Genomic DNA, 14,556 nt, shown 5'->3' on the forward strand with positions numbered 1-14,556 from the left:
TAATGTAGAGATGATGTGTAGAGATGATGTAGAGATGAATAATGTAAAAATGATTAAATAAACATGAAAAAAATTGTAGTAAAAATGTATATAAAAGTATATTTCCGTTATCAAATATATTTATAGAAATATTAATACTCTATATTTTTATATATTATTTATTTATATGTCCAATAACGTGATATATATGTATATATATACATATACGTGTTTCAGAGGATATTGAACTAAATAAGAAAGTTATATACATATGTATTGTATAATTTATAACTTCTTTATTTGTTTCAATATCCTCAATTGTATACCATTCAAATAAATTCTAGTAAGGAATAATTTCCTCATATGAAAATTGTACTACAGTTAAACGCATTGTAATAGAAGGAGCCCACTATTGAGAAATTTAAAGAAGCATTTTAAAGCTCACAGTTTAATAAGTAGAATAGGTACTTTAACAAACGGGAAATCCACTCTTTGCCAGAAACGTGGACAGAAATATATAAATCTAGAAAATATTAAACTTTCTTACTCGTCAATGTCACTACATAACAATTATTAAAACACTTGTTTTAATTAAGACATTATTATTATTATACGTGCATAAAAGTAAATAACAAATGTCTGAAATATATACCACATCTGTTATTGACATGTTGTAACAAAAATATCATTCCAGTCCACATTACTGCTCGATGGAAACCGCGAGAAGGTGGTGGTTCCTTCCATCAGGAGGAAATGTAAAAAAATTGTCAAATAAGTTACTTACGAAATATAACTATTTCACAATTTTCTACATTTCCAAAGGATTGAGGGAATAAAAAAAAATAAAGAAATAAAGATACATATTTTTTAAAGCTACTGCATGCAAGCGATAAACAAAACGTAAAGCACAATACGTAAATAAAAAGTATAATACATTTTAAAATACTTAAGAAACATACAAACACAATAAAAACTACTGTATTTACAGTTGCAATAAGGCATGCATTTAAAAATTGTCCTTTATAAAAGTGTATTTCACGCAATGGAAAACGAGATTTCACGCGTCGATCTCTTTTTCGCTGGCAAAGTAACTCGTAGGTAAGGGATGCGAAATAATAATAGAACCCTGAACTATCTATACAATCGGAACGCGAAAACTCTTCACAAACCGTGGAGAATACGTATTCGAGAATCTCTCAGGTTTTGGCCAGACGACGCTGCGTTTTGCGTCATCCATTCTCAGTTCAGTCCTCTAATGCAATCTCACGCGATGCAATGTTCACGTCTCGACACAGAATGTATCCTAGATCCGAAAGTTTCTCCGGAGTATTATGCGCGGTTTTCAGTCCAACTGTTAAGTCCAAAAATCAATATTTTTCTTTGATGCAAAGTTACATTGGTTTTTAACTCAAAGCCACGCTTCGCAATGTACCACGATTGTCACCACTCGTTTAAATTTAATATTAATTGTATTCAGTTTTAATTAGAACAATGGCTTTAAGAGTCTACACGTGTTTGTGTATCGACATTATTAATGATATAAAACTCACATTAAACACCTCTGCGTTGTTCACACATTTTTCAATCACATTTACAGTGTGAGTTTGTGCCTCCTGACTTTCATTTATCGCATTTATGGCGTCGTCAACTAAAAAAATATACAATATATCAATTTTTAACACTAAATAAATAAATATACTCTCAAACATAAATGTAATAACTTTACACGTAATAACTTACATTTGCTGAAGCCAAGGCTTTACTTTGAGAGTAATCGCCCCACTTTCTTTCACCGCTAAGACAGAAACGAAACTTGGTTCGTTCCGCCGTTTACATCTTCAATACAGAAATGTGAGTTAACGCTGATTCCTCCCACTTATTGTTAATGACCTGTAACAAAGATTTGTGTTCAAATATGTATTATTATCTGTTAACACATTTTTTCTTGTATGTTAATAATAATTAATATTGTAATATGTACTTACAATAAGTTTAGCCAAGGCCTTTCTTGAGAAGTAGACTTCGTCTCACTTCTATTTGCACGATTCTGTATCGCCGTCAGTCTCGAACATTCTAATCTTAACAGTTCGTAGGATATATAATTGAATAATATACTCAAGTGTATATCATTAATAATATATTTAAGAAACGCTTTTAATATAATTTATCGTGCCGATGAATTATATTAAAAGATAGAACTGTGAATTATTTTAAAATCCGCCACTGTTATTGTCAAATGTACAGAAAAGTCACCGGAGTTTATCCTCAATCCACAATAAATGGTATTTATTGGGTGAGTTAGCTCCGGTTTAGGGTGATCAATATACCAAAACCTTTTACTTCTGTAAAAGGTTTGGATAAGTATATGATCAAAAAATGTATATTTGACAATAACAGCGGCGCATTTGTTACACAGTTCTTTACATATGTATTGTAAAATTTATAACTTTTCAGTTACAAATTATACAATAACAATTTAGCTCTTTTGCAAAAATTAAGCCATTTATTCCAATTAAAACTAAATACAACGAATATGAAATCCAAACGAGTGGTGACAAGCGTGGTACATTGTGAAGGCGTGGCTTTGAGTTAAAAACCAATGTAACTTTGCATCAAAGAAAAATATTGATTTTTGGACTTAACAGTAGGACTGAAAAACCGCGCATAACACTCCGGAGAAACTTTCGGATCTAGGATACATTCTGTGTCGAGACGTGAACATTGCATCGCGTGAGATTGCATTAGAGGACTGAACTGAGAATGGATGACGCAAAACAGCGTCGTCTGGCCAAAACCTGAGAAATTATTGAATACGTTTCTCTACATTTGTTTGTGAATAATTATCGCATTACGATTGCATGAAGTTCAAGGTTTTATTAGTATTAGCACTCACCGAACACATACGAAAATACGAATAATTTAAGCAGCGAATTAGAGACCGACGTGAAATATCTTGCCGGTCCATAACGTGTAAACAAATTTCGTGAGAACTAGCAAGAAAAATAAAAAGCAAAAGAGTACAAAAAGCAAAAACATATATACATGCATTACAAAAAGCAAATTTACAGCCATCAAGCAACCCGGCCAAGCTGTGTCTGAGCCTCTCTAAAGCTAAACTGGAAAGCAAACGTTTTTTTATCAATCTAACATGCTCCTGCGGCACTTTAAAATATTCGTAAGTACGTCTTCCACAATAAGTATAGCTTATGAGAGACTCAATTATAAATCCGAGGACGTAGAGGGAACTTTATCACCAGCAAACAAACGCAAATAACATGCATTATTTGTTTCGTTTGTTCGACGAAAATTCTCGGAGGACATGAGAGCTAAATGTCGAGCATCAACTGTCATGGTTCGAGCTGTTTCTCCTCTCGCCCTCAGACATGATTTAAATACGCATATACCTTGAACGTGACTCGGAGAAAGGCAATTACGTTTCTTCGTTTTTACGTCTGTCAGCATGGAAAACACTCTTTCGGCATCAGCATTAGAATTTGGAAGAGATCGAAGTGCATTTACTAATTTTGTAACCATAGGAAATTTAAATTTGTCATCCGCGTCTTTAGTTGCCATTATTGTTTTCCAGGCATTATCAAAATCCAAACTGATTATATGTTCCTTCTGCTCTGATGTAAAATCCAGAACTAAAGATTTCCATTCTTTTCGCAACATCTCCTCATCAAATCCGCCCAATCGTTTGGCAACAAGAAGAACATCCTCAACAACGGAGTTGTTTGGTCTGTTCTCCTCGTCTTCTTGCTGCAGAGCAAATTTCGGATCAAAAATTTTCAATTTACTCAGAAAATCCTCTTTGACAAAAAGTCTCCGACGAATTTCTTTAGCAGCGATGTTATAGAATGACAAACAACTGGCGTATACTGATTTGACAATTTCACTTTGACCTTCTTCATTCAATTGATCAAGAAGGTCTTGGCAATCCTGTCCGACCATAACTTGATCAGGAGATATACGATTGCACGCGAGTAAAGGATCAATTACACCCATCCCTACAAACTTTAATAAGGAGCTTTTACTACATTACGAAGGATGGTTTTCAAAAAATTTTCCGCGGCTGACTGTAGTAAATAAACTTTTGTTTCTTCAGCTTGAAAAGAAGCATTGAATTTGTTAAAAGCATCAAGAATATACTCAAGAAACAAAAGATATGCTTTGATTTCTGGATTTTGCATCATGGATAGTAAAACAGCTCCAGATTTTGATTTTTCGGTTAACTGGTCTTCTACCAAAAATTTCTGCAGCACGTCCCAATTTTCATTCACTCTAACCACGCACGAATGACGTGAGAGCCATCGCGTTTCACACAATTTTAAAATTTTTCTCCCTTTATTATTGCTATTAAATGATTGTTGAAATTGTCGAAAAATACACGCGCGCTTGGGACTGCTGGAGATGAACGATGCCACTTTTCGCAGGAATTCCTCGCATGCTTCAGGAATTGCTGTACAAGCTGCATTTGCTATTAAGGAGGCTCTTACCTCGGTCATAAAACGACAAATCTTTATCAAATTAAATTACGTTGTAAAGTGAACCACAACGAACCGATGCTCAAAACTTTAGCATAGGTTGACGATAAAAATTTTGAAAATATCAGTATTGAAATTCGCATTTTTAACACAGGGCATATGGTAAACACTAAAATTTTTACCGAAAGTGATGTATTTTCTTGGCAAGTTTGCGAGCCAGGTAAACAAAAAACTAAGGAATTGTAGTTAAAATAATAATCTTTCTAATGATAAGAAGAAAACTTGGTGTTGACGATGAGTTATAAAAGATATTGTAGTTTTAATATCACGTACGACAGGTTAGGCGAATGATCTTCCGAATGTCAAAATCGCGCGAAGTTTCTAACCTCACTTGCACGTGTCTTTTCTCTGCGCTGTATGGTAGCGGCATAATTATTCTCTCGCGCATTGACAACCTTTATTTTCGAGAATTTTCCTTTCATTTTCCCTCTCAGCATTCTCACGTTATATCTTTCTTTTGGCTCCATCTCTTCATCGCATCAATCGCTACAAACGCTACACGGCTACACTTCACTTAGCTGCAGAGTTGCAGACGACGACGACGACGTTGTAACACGCGCATGTTATTATTCTGCTCTTTAGCACTAACGTAGTCAGTAACTTATTGTATAAATTTTAATATTTACACTAATAGTAACTAATGTAAAAATTATTATTTATTTTTTTATTTAATTTTCCGATAATTTTATAACCAATTATTAATGATAATTTTTTGGTTGCTACATTGATTAGAGCAGCCGGGTAAGAGCCTCCTTAATGCAGATGCATGGCAAGGGCATGGCATCATTATCAAATTTTTGCAATAATTTTCCAGTTTTGTTTTAAATGATTCGTACTTTCCTGTCATAACGGAGGCGTTATCAGAGGAAAGAGCGAGAATGTTGTGGAACGGAATTTGGTTTTTCCACATTACGTCTCTAAAAGTTGTAAATAATTTATCGGCACTACAATCACTCGCGTCCAAATGAATTAATTCAAATAATTCCGTTCGAACATCCAAAGTGTGAGGGTCGACGTACCGAACAAGAAACGTCATCCATTTATCATTATTTATATCGGATGTTTCATCAATAAAAATAGAAAACTTAGTATTTTGCAATACATCAAGTACTCGCTCTTTTTCGCGAGCACATAAAACTTTATTTATTATTTCCGGTGCCTTTTTCCGATTGACGGTCACACTTTGCAAGATTTCGGGATCTTTTCCGATATCTTGAAAGAGCTTCACCATCGTCTCTGCCGTTTGAAATGACATATTGTGTTCGGCAGCAAATGCTGTTATCCTAATTACCGCAATTTTTTTACGATCTTCAAAAGGCAGAGACGATTCTTCAGGCGTATCGAAATCAGTGAAGCCCCTTTTCTGACACTGAGAGATATGTCTCTTAGAGTCAGAATGCCGCGTAAGCGCGTCGAGACCACATCGAAATGATAAATGACAACTATGGAGAAAGAGCTTTACATGAAGTTTTTTCTTCTTTTAAATACAAAGAAGTACATTTAATTTCTCCATGTCTCCTCCGAAAGATAGCCCAGTTTCGCCGCACGAGCCCCACTCGTGCGGGGGGTGGCAGTTTGGAATATAAAAATTCCTGTGATCAGGTGGACTCGAACCCGGGTCCTCGGGATTACGAGTCTGGCGCTTTACCACAAGACCACACTGCCACCCAATGTGCAACTAAATCCCGGCTCTAGTTAAAGTACCTATTCTACTTATTAAACTGTGAGCTTTAAAATGCTTCTTTAAATTTCTCAATAGTGGGCTCCTTCTATTACAATGCGTTTAACTGTAGTACAATTTTCATATGAGGAAATTATTCCTTACTAGAATTTATTTGAATGGTATACAATTGAGGATATTGAAACAAATAAAGAAGTTATAAATTATACAATACATATGTATATAACTTTCTTATTTAGTTCAATATCCTCTGAAACACGTATATGTATATATATACATATATATCACGTTATTGGACATATAAATAAATAATATATAAAAATATAGTATTAATATTTCTATAAATATATTTGATAACGGAAATATACTTTTATATACATTTTTACTACAATTTTTTTCATGTTTATTTAATCATTTTTACATTATTCATCTCTACATCATCTCTACACATCATCTCTACATTATTCCAAAGATCGCTCTTTAGTTATCGTGCACCGGCAACTCAGATTCACGCCGAGATACCGAGAAAGCATTTCCAGCGTAAAAACATTCGTCGATCGCGCGAGCTGTGTGAGAGCGACAAGGAGGGAGCGATATTCTCCCTCTCGCTCGGAACGGCCGAGCGCTGCCGACACACCGATAGACCGAGCGTCATTTGTGTGCGTTAGTGGAGGGGGAAATTCGCGTGCGTGCCGGGGCTCGAAATCGCAGCACTGACCAGAAGCAGAGAGAAGGATGAGAGGCGCAAAGACGGCGATTTTCTTGGGACGCTTTTGCAGGCCGTACAGTAGCGCCACACGTCCACTTTCAGAAATTGGAACTACGAGTCACATCCACTTTTCGATGCTGTCGTCGCTGTCGATGAGAATTTGGTTCATGTCCGTGCTATGTATACATCCACTTTTCGATATTGTCGGTCTTTGGTGGTTCGTGTTGTCATAAACCACCAAAGACTGACAATGGCGACAATATCGTGTCGACACAAACCACCAAAGACCGACAATATCGAAAAATGGATGTATACATAGCACGGACATGAACCAAATTCTCATCGACAGCATCGAAAAGTGGATGTGACTCGTAGTTCCAATTTCTGAAAGTAGATGTGTGGCGCTACTGTACGGTCTGCAAAAGCGTCCCAAGAAAATCGCCGTCATTGCGCCTCTCAGGGTGCCATTACATGGAGCGCGGAAACGCGGAAACGCGGAACAGAATAGTAACTAGATTCCGCGTTTCCGCGAGTTGAGACCCGCACGTTTGAACGGAAAAGCGGAATCCGCTATTATCGTGTATGTATGTATGGCTGTGTTTCGATATTCACTGCCAGTACTTAACGCAGCCTATACTTCATAATGGGTGCGTTCAGCCGATACTCTGCTAGCCTAGCAATCGTGAGCAGTCGCTCGTTTTCGCTCGTTTCCTCTCCTTTTAATCCATTGGGTCAAAGGAGAGGAAACGAGCGAAAACGAGCGACTGCTCACGATTGCTAGGCTAGCGGAGTATCGGCTGAACGCACCCAATAACCATCAACATGATGTTTGGATCTATAATATTATACTGCCACTTTTATTAAATAATAAAGTAATCGAAGAGTATGTGTAAAAGCTTTTTTTTTCAATGTGATTAAACAGCTCCGAAATTTGATGGAGTATACTGTATCCGCGTTGACAACGGATTTTGACGCGTTCGTTCCGCGAGTTTGTTTCTCCTTATATTACATGGAGCACAATTTGCGCGGAAAAGCGGAACAGTATAGTGACAAATAGACATTTGTATTCATTTCTTAAAATTGTGTTCACTTAATTTATTGCAATTTTTATTAATATGCTTATCTTTTCAGCTTATCTATTGAATACAAGCATTTTAATCAATAATACCGTTAAAAATTAATATTTTATAATTCTCCGTTCCGCTTTTCCGCTCAAAATATGCTCCATGTAATATAAGGCAATCAAAACAGACGGAACGGATCGACGGAAATCTAGTAAATTTTGTCTTCCGCGCTTCCGCGTTTCCGCGTTTCCGCGCTCCATGTAATGGCACCCTCATCCTTCTCTCTGCCAGAAGAAATGTTTACGCTTGACATCGATCGCGTTCCAAAATACATCGGAAAAGAACTATCGCGCTCTCATACAAGCTTGAGCAGCAAGCGAATCGGCCAATCACAGTCGAGTATAGTCTGGTGTAACATTGCGCATAATGGCGGCCGAAGAATCAAGACGGAAGACAGCCAATCAAATTTTGGTCCGGAACATCGCGCCACATTCGAATGTAGCATTAGTCAAGGTCCGTGACAAGAATGCAAACAAAATAAAAAAATTTGTAAATATAATACGAAAACTCATAAATTAATAAAAATATGTAATACATAATAGATCGATGATAAAAGAACAATTTCTACATTGATTAATAAGTAGTAAAGAAAGATTAAATACGGCGAACAAGGAATTGAAAAACATTATTATTAATGAGGAAGTATACGGAAATGATTTAACTTGTATTGCAAACTGTAAGAACAATTTTCCTGACGCTATCTTATGTATTTAAAATCGTCTTGAGTTTATATATCATAAGATGCTATAGTAATAAAACAGTCTTTGCAGCGTCTTTAGGTGAACCTTTCTATAATTTAACATTTAAGATATTGGACTTGTATACCGTGAATACCGTTCTGAAGTTATAGTGATGTCTAATTTATAATACAAAAGAAAGTGTAAGAATGTATCGCGTGTGCCTTCTCGCATCTCGGACCAGTTTCTGATTGATCAAAGAAAATGACTACTGCGCATCCTTGCGGACTTGCTACACCTGTCTTCTTACATCGCGAGTGCTACCATTTTAAAATAACTCGCGGGTTTAAAAATCTTATCGTTTATGTCTTTTTTCCCCATGTGTTATGACCCTAAATTTACAAGTACTCATTTTCTGCAACGATTGCGTTCTAAAAAAAAAAAGCATTTCCAATATTAATTTTCCAAGGAAAAAAAAACAGTATTTTATAAGACATGCAAGTTTAAAGTTCTGTGCGAAACTCTTTTATATTTAAATATATTATTGCTTACAATTGAAAATAGAATAATATATTTGATGCAATTCGAATATATATCATTTGTTACAAATGTAAATTTTACAATTTGTTATAAATGCAATAAGCTCAACTCTTCCACTTAATATGTGGTAAACGCAAAGCGCTCTCGGCATAAAAATATTCTTCCGACTGAGGCTGTAATTTCGCTTTGTAATCCATCAGTACTGCACGATCCCCTTGTTGCACAAATATCTAGAAATGTGTAAATGCGTAACTCTATGCTATATGATTATTTCCTTAATAACAATTTTTAATAAAAAAAAATATCTACGTACGTCAATTACTATTGTATGGCAAGATAGTTTTTTCGCCAATTCCAATCGCTTCTCTGGATCGTCGATGAACTTGAGATACTTTTCGAGAACGGCATGTGGCGCGTTGTATTTATACAATACTTTCAAAATATCCTCCGTATACAACTGCGTTTGTAATTTTGTGTTACCAAGTAATCCCTGAAACGTGATTGATGCAACATAATCCCGATGGGATAGCTACTTACAAAATAAAACACGCTACCTTGGTTAAGAGCAAACGATCGATGTCGTCCCACCCACCGCAGGCGGCTTTAACTTGTAAAGCGACTTTCTGATACAGTCTAGGAGAAATGTCATGGTCTCGAGAGAGCACCGTAGGTGACATCGCGACAAAATCTTTCGGCGTATTGCAATGGTGTTTGCACGCATAACGCAGAGACTCCAGGACAGAGGAATTCAACGGGAGTTCCTCGTCATTCTTTTTCCGTTTGATCGCCATTTGCCATTCTAACGATTTACGATATAAATAAATATAATTTTTTTTTTTTTTTACAGTGGCACAAGGGAAATTATAAACGTACCCAGCAACTTAATATAAGACTCCAGAAACGTAGTTTCTTTGCAGTCAGGTAACATGGCAAAAAGTGCCTTGTGACAATTGTGAAGTTTTTGCATTAGCCTATTTGGATCTTTTGTGTTTTTTATAATAATATGCAGGTTCTTCATCTGTAATCAACCATAGCAAATGAAATTTGCAATTTAAATCGCGTGACATCCGCGGTAACACTTACGGCAGCAGTTGAGGAATGGCCCAGCATCCTGTAAAATATCGAGCATGAAAGAGATGCAAAAAATAAATCATTAATTATATATTATAAAAATTACATACGTCAAAATATCAGTTATTTCACTTGAATGTAGCCTTATAAACAGATAATGTATATACACGTTTACCGCATCTGGCCTCTCTGCTAATAGTCTTTGCGCTAATGATCGTTTTAAAGTTTTCGTAAGAAATAAAATTATCTGCAATGTCAATCAAACGTCAATAAGATCTATAATTTTCATCAGCTCGACAGCTAATACATTGCATCTTATCTATATAAGTAAGTTCGCACTATCAAAATAGCATTTCCATCTCCGTTTAAGATAGCGGCGTCTAATAGGGCAGTTTTGCTAGCGAGAGACTTGTATCGTTCTAACGAATACGATTGACCGAGCAATATCTGTCTTAAGGTGATATCTGGCTGGACAACAGCCAGTTCTGGATGTTTATTCTCTGCTTTTGGATAACCTTTCTCCGGTTCGTCGTCCGCGTCTAAAACTACGAGACATTCGAAAAGATTTCACATTTTAAAGTTATATCATTGGATATCGGAAGATTCTCAAGATATATATATTTATATTCTTGGCATACTGCGTGAAAGCGTCCTGTCAGATATAATTGAAAGCAGTGGTTTCGTAGTTTGAAAATCGGCGGTAGACCGAAGGCCACTTTCGGAACTCGACGCATCGAGAATTCCTGTCCACAGTTTGTCGCTCCTCAATTGATCCACCTGTAATTCGATTCTCAGATATTTGCCGCTCAACAGAACTCGCTATTTACAATTCGTAGCAATCGTAACCTCGCTCTCGAAGCAGAACGACCGCGTCTCGCTGCTGTACCAGAAATCATCCTCGTCTTTCGCGGTATTCATCTCACATTTCGGGATATCTATCTAAACTTTGAACTACATTCGCTAACCCTAGACCCTAGACCTTAATTGACAATGGACGAAGCAAAATATTTTTTCTGACGTTTCTCATGACGCCAATGAGACGTCGATGGTTGTTTTCATTCGGATGACGTATACCTACGCTAGACCAACCTAAACTGAATATTCGGTTGGATTCTCTGTCAAATGTCAAATGTCAATCTTATAGATCCTATGGAAAAACTATACGAATGGTTGGCTCGTAAGAATATAAATTCTTAATTTTCACGCACAGGAAACGGATGTGATACTTCATCGCATCATAATTATTAACGTTACAAACAACTTATATTATCTAATCGATACTGAGAAAAAAGTGACAAGTACTATTGTTATATTTTAAGTAAAATACATAATTTATGTAAACAGAAAATGCGTTTATAAATGTACAAAATTAATTAGGAAGTAAATAATAGTGAAACAAATACAAGATTCAGTTCTAGCCTACAGAGACTGATCGTTAAATTAATGTACAGGTCTATGCAAACATTGTCCAAGGAACATAATTGTTTCATTAACTACAAAGAAAACTAAAAAGATACAGTTACACTTTTTGGCACCAGATTTGAAAAAATATTCGATATATATTTAGTATAAAAAAGGGTATCGTATGGAAGACATATATATATATATATATATATATATATAAAAGTGGAATTATTTTCAAATCTGTTTAATCTCGCCGCTGCAATGTGGGCAACATGCCATATTGTTCGCGTCGCATCGCGGAAGAAACATCTGTCCGCCGACCGCAACTGCCGCCCCCATTACTGCGGTACAGGCAACATCCTCTCTCCCAGTCGTGGGTAATTTTTGATTCGTTAGCAACTGCAATTTAGATATCAATTAGTTACGCCCAAAATATTACGTCTCGTCATACGGAATTTAAAGATCGAACAGTCCTACTTTCTCCGCGTTGTGCTCCGCGAGCGTTTTCATATCTAAACCGGTTATATTCAGCTCTTTCCGTAATTCTGAATCCGGGATCCCACTCAGAAGACTGACTCTCAGAATTTCCGCAAGTTGGCAACATCCTTGCGCGAGATCGACGATATTGGCGCTAGCCAATTCGTGTTTCTTCCCGGATGTTGTTCCTATGGAATCGAATTTCTCTCGTAGGATCGCGAGCATTCTGGAAAAGTAAAGATTGCTCGTCAGTTTGACAAAATTATACGAGCACAATGTATAGCCTGCAAAATATACCTGTACGTTTTGAGCGACGCGTCACGAATATCGTTACGTTCTTCTAGAAGCCGTTTTATACTTTCCTGCAGTTCTGTCGTTCTCTGGCAGAGTGCGGCTTTCCATCTTGCCAAATCCTCCACCATTAAGCTGCAATAAGCATCGTTCAGGGACAAATCGGAGTGGTATTATTAATATTTCTTTCTTATTAAATGTTTCAAAAAAAAATGTAATAGATCTGACGCAAACTAAAAACAAAAATTGCAAAAATTCCGAGCGTCTCGGAAATGATTGTCAATTACCTACTAGCTAGAAATTTACTTCTCCAAACTTCACATTGGCCTGCTAGCCATTCCGTTTGTTCTTGATGCGTAGACAAATGTTGGGCTGAATTCAAGAGAGCTCTCGCAAGTTGCAATTTGTCCTCGGTTAATAAATGAACTCTTGTTTCCAGATCCTCTCCCACCGCAGCAACCAACAAATTTTTTAATTCTCCATTGACCTGTGTGTACGTGTATATATATATATATATTTTTTGTCTAGGATAAATTAAATACTACAATAAATTTTGTCGTTAATATATATATACAAATGTTTTACCTGTGCTTGAAACTTCAACCGAGTCTCAAGCTGATTGTTCTCTTCTTTCAACTTGCGGATCTCCATCTCATACGCCTCTTTTTCACCGTTCCACCCGTCTTCGGATGTTTTTTCCTTGCCCTCTTTCACATACTCTTTCAGCCTCGCGTCGCTGTCTTGGATCTTTATCGCAGCAATTTTCGCAGCTGTGGCATTTATGCCGGACTTCCTAGGCAATTTTTTGTTCTTTTTTTCAAACGGCACTATCGGATTAACAGCTGCCTTATAAGGTTCGTACGGTACAAATTTTGGTTCTTTTGATTTCAAGGAGCGTAAGATACGTTTCCCTTGCTTCGCATTACTAATATTTTTTGGCACGAGGTTTACTATCGTACCAATAGGGGCGACCGGAGCTGTCGATCCTAATTGCTTCAGGTTTGTGGGATGGTAAATAAGGGTGTCCCCCAGACGACTTCGGCTTTGCTTAATCTCGATCTTGTCCGTCGCATTCTCCATACCATCTCCTTGCGTTCGTTCGACACAACCCATCGTATGAACATCTTGAACGATAAAAAGTTATCAATTGAGATATAAAAGTTGCATCTGTATAGCGCTGTGATACGCGATCGAATTATTTTGAAAAAAATTTTGTTGTAAATTTTAACAATTCACTTCTAATTATTTACAATATAAAACGACACGCGGTTTGTAACTCGCGATAAGATGGGCAGAACTAACCTGGCTGACAGTGAACGCTGTGTTTCTCGAGATTTGTAGAAGTATTCATGATTGTGTGGCAGTGTACCTAAACAGTTATCGCGGATGTTTCGGTAATACGTCGTGTGTTCAATATTTACATTTTACGCGAATACGATATAATATAAATAGGTTTCTCACGTCGATGTGGTAACAGCATATGTTAAAAAAAAAGGAGGTTAGCACTAGTTAACGCTGACTGTCAATGCTGGTCATTACCGTGACAGTGTTGGACGATGCTGTCCCCTCTGTTTCAAGAAAGCGGAAATCATTTTGTATCAATAGTTGGTAATATTAATGTACTTTTTTTCCGGGCCCCATCAGTGATAATCATAAAAATGTGTCAATCGTGGCGGTTTTTAACACGATAACGGTGATCGCAGTCACATTGGTGACCGTACGGTATTTTGATTTGGTCCGGTGGTTCATATGTTTTTCTTGTTTGCTATAGATTGATATTATCTATCTCAATTTTCATCGGTCGATACGTCCGCGAATTTTTATATAATGTGTGTTCCCGAAATGAGAAATTTACAATCTTCAACGATCAAAATGTTTTAGAAATGACAAACACACGGTAGAATCAACCCGCCGGTTCCGAATTTCCGTGTCGGCCGCATATCCGTCCCGTCCGCCGACGAACACCACCGATTCGAGCCACGTGTTTACTCCATATACGCGAAGCGGTAAGTGGCGTCACCTGACCGGCGTGAACTCACTTACGCGAACTACGTCGCCG

General features: G+C 36.9%; 2 protein-coding genes and 1 long non-coding RNA gene across 6 annotated transcripts; all 3 read right to left on the reverse strand.

The window, feature by feature from the left end:
• Positions 1-644: 644 nt before the first annotated feature.
• On the reverse strand, positions 645-1,992 carry LOC143907504 (uncharacterized). The gene is made up of 3 exons (XR_013259865.1): positions 1,720-1,992; positions 1,530-1,627; positions 645-1,330 (listed from the first exon to the last, which is right to left on the reverse strand). It is a non-coding gene; the product is annotated as an uncharacterized LOC143907504 (long non-coding RNA).
• A 7,231-nt stretch (positions 1,993-9,223) lies between these two features.
• Positions 9,224-11,398, reverse strand: LOC143907497 (spermatogenesis-defective protein 39 homolog). The gene is made up of 9 exons (XM_077424324.1): positions 11,172-11,398; positions 10,964-11,102; positions 10,665-10,870; positions 10,436-10,572; positions 10,338-10,365; positions 10,128-10,272; positions 9,809-10,053; positions 9,568-9,744; positions 9,224-9,484 (listed from the first exon to the last, which is right to left on the reverse strand). Exons 1-9 carry the CDS (start codon positions 11,241-11,243, stop codon positions 9,359-9,361), a joined length of 1,275 nt encoding a protein of 424 aa, XP_077280450.1. The 5' UTR covers positions 11,244-11,398; the 3' UTR covers positions 9,224-9,358.
• A 231-nt stretch (positions 11,399-11,629) lies between these two features.
• LOC143907495 (golgin-45) lies at positions 11,630-14,497 on the reverse strand. Of its 4 annotated transcripts, none has more exons than XM_077424322.1 (7): positions 14,037-14,497; positions 13,800-13,866; positions 13,083-13,621; positions 12,785-12,984; positions 12,504-12,632; positions 12,207-12,432; positions 11,630-12,128 (listed from the first exon to the last, which is right to left on the reverse strand). In XM_077424322.1, exons 2-7 carry the CDS (start codon positions 13,846-13,848, stop codon positions 11,964-11,966), a joined length of 1,308 nt encoding a protein of 435 aa, XP_077280448.1. In that variant the 5' UTR covers positions 13,849-13,866; positions 14,037-14,497; the 3' UTR covers positions 11,630-11,963. The 4 variants fall into 4 exon arrangements, with proteins under 4 accessions (XP_077280448.1, XP_077280447.1, XP_077280449.1 ...); XM_077424321.1 differs by having other exon boundaries at positions 13,959-14,497; XM_077424323.1 differs by lacking the exon at positions 13,800-13,866 and having other exon boundaries at positions 14,037-14,496.
• Positions 14,498-14,556: the final 59 nt, after the last annotated feature.

This window comes from Temnothorax americanus, unplaced genomic scaffold (assembly GCF_048541705.1).
Source record: "Temnothorax americanus isolate GAGA-0224 unplaced genomic scaffold, ASM4854170v1 Scaffold82, whole genome shotgun sequence".
NCBI lineage: Eukaryota > Metazoa > Arthropoda > Insecta > Hymenoptera > Formicidae > Temnothorax > Temnothorax americanus.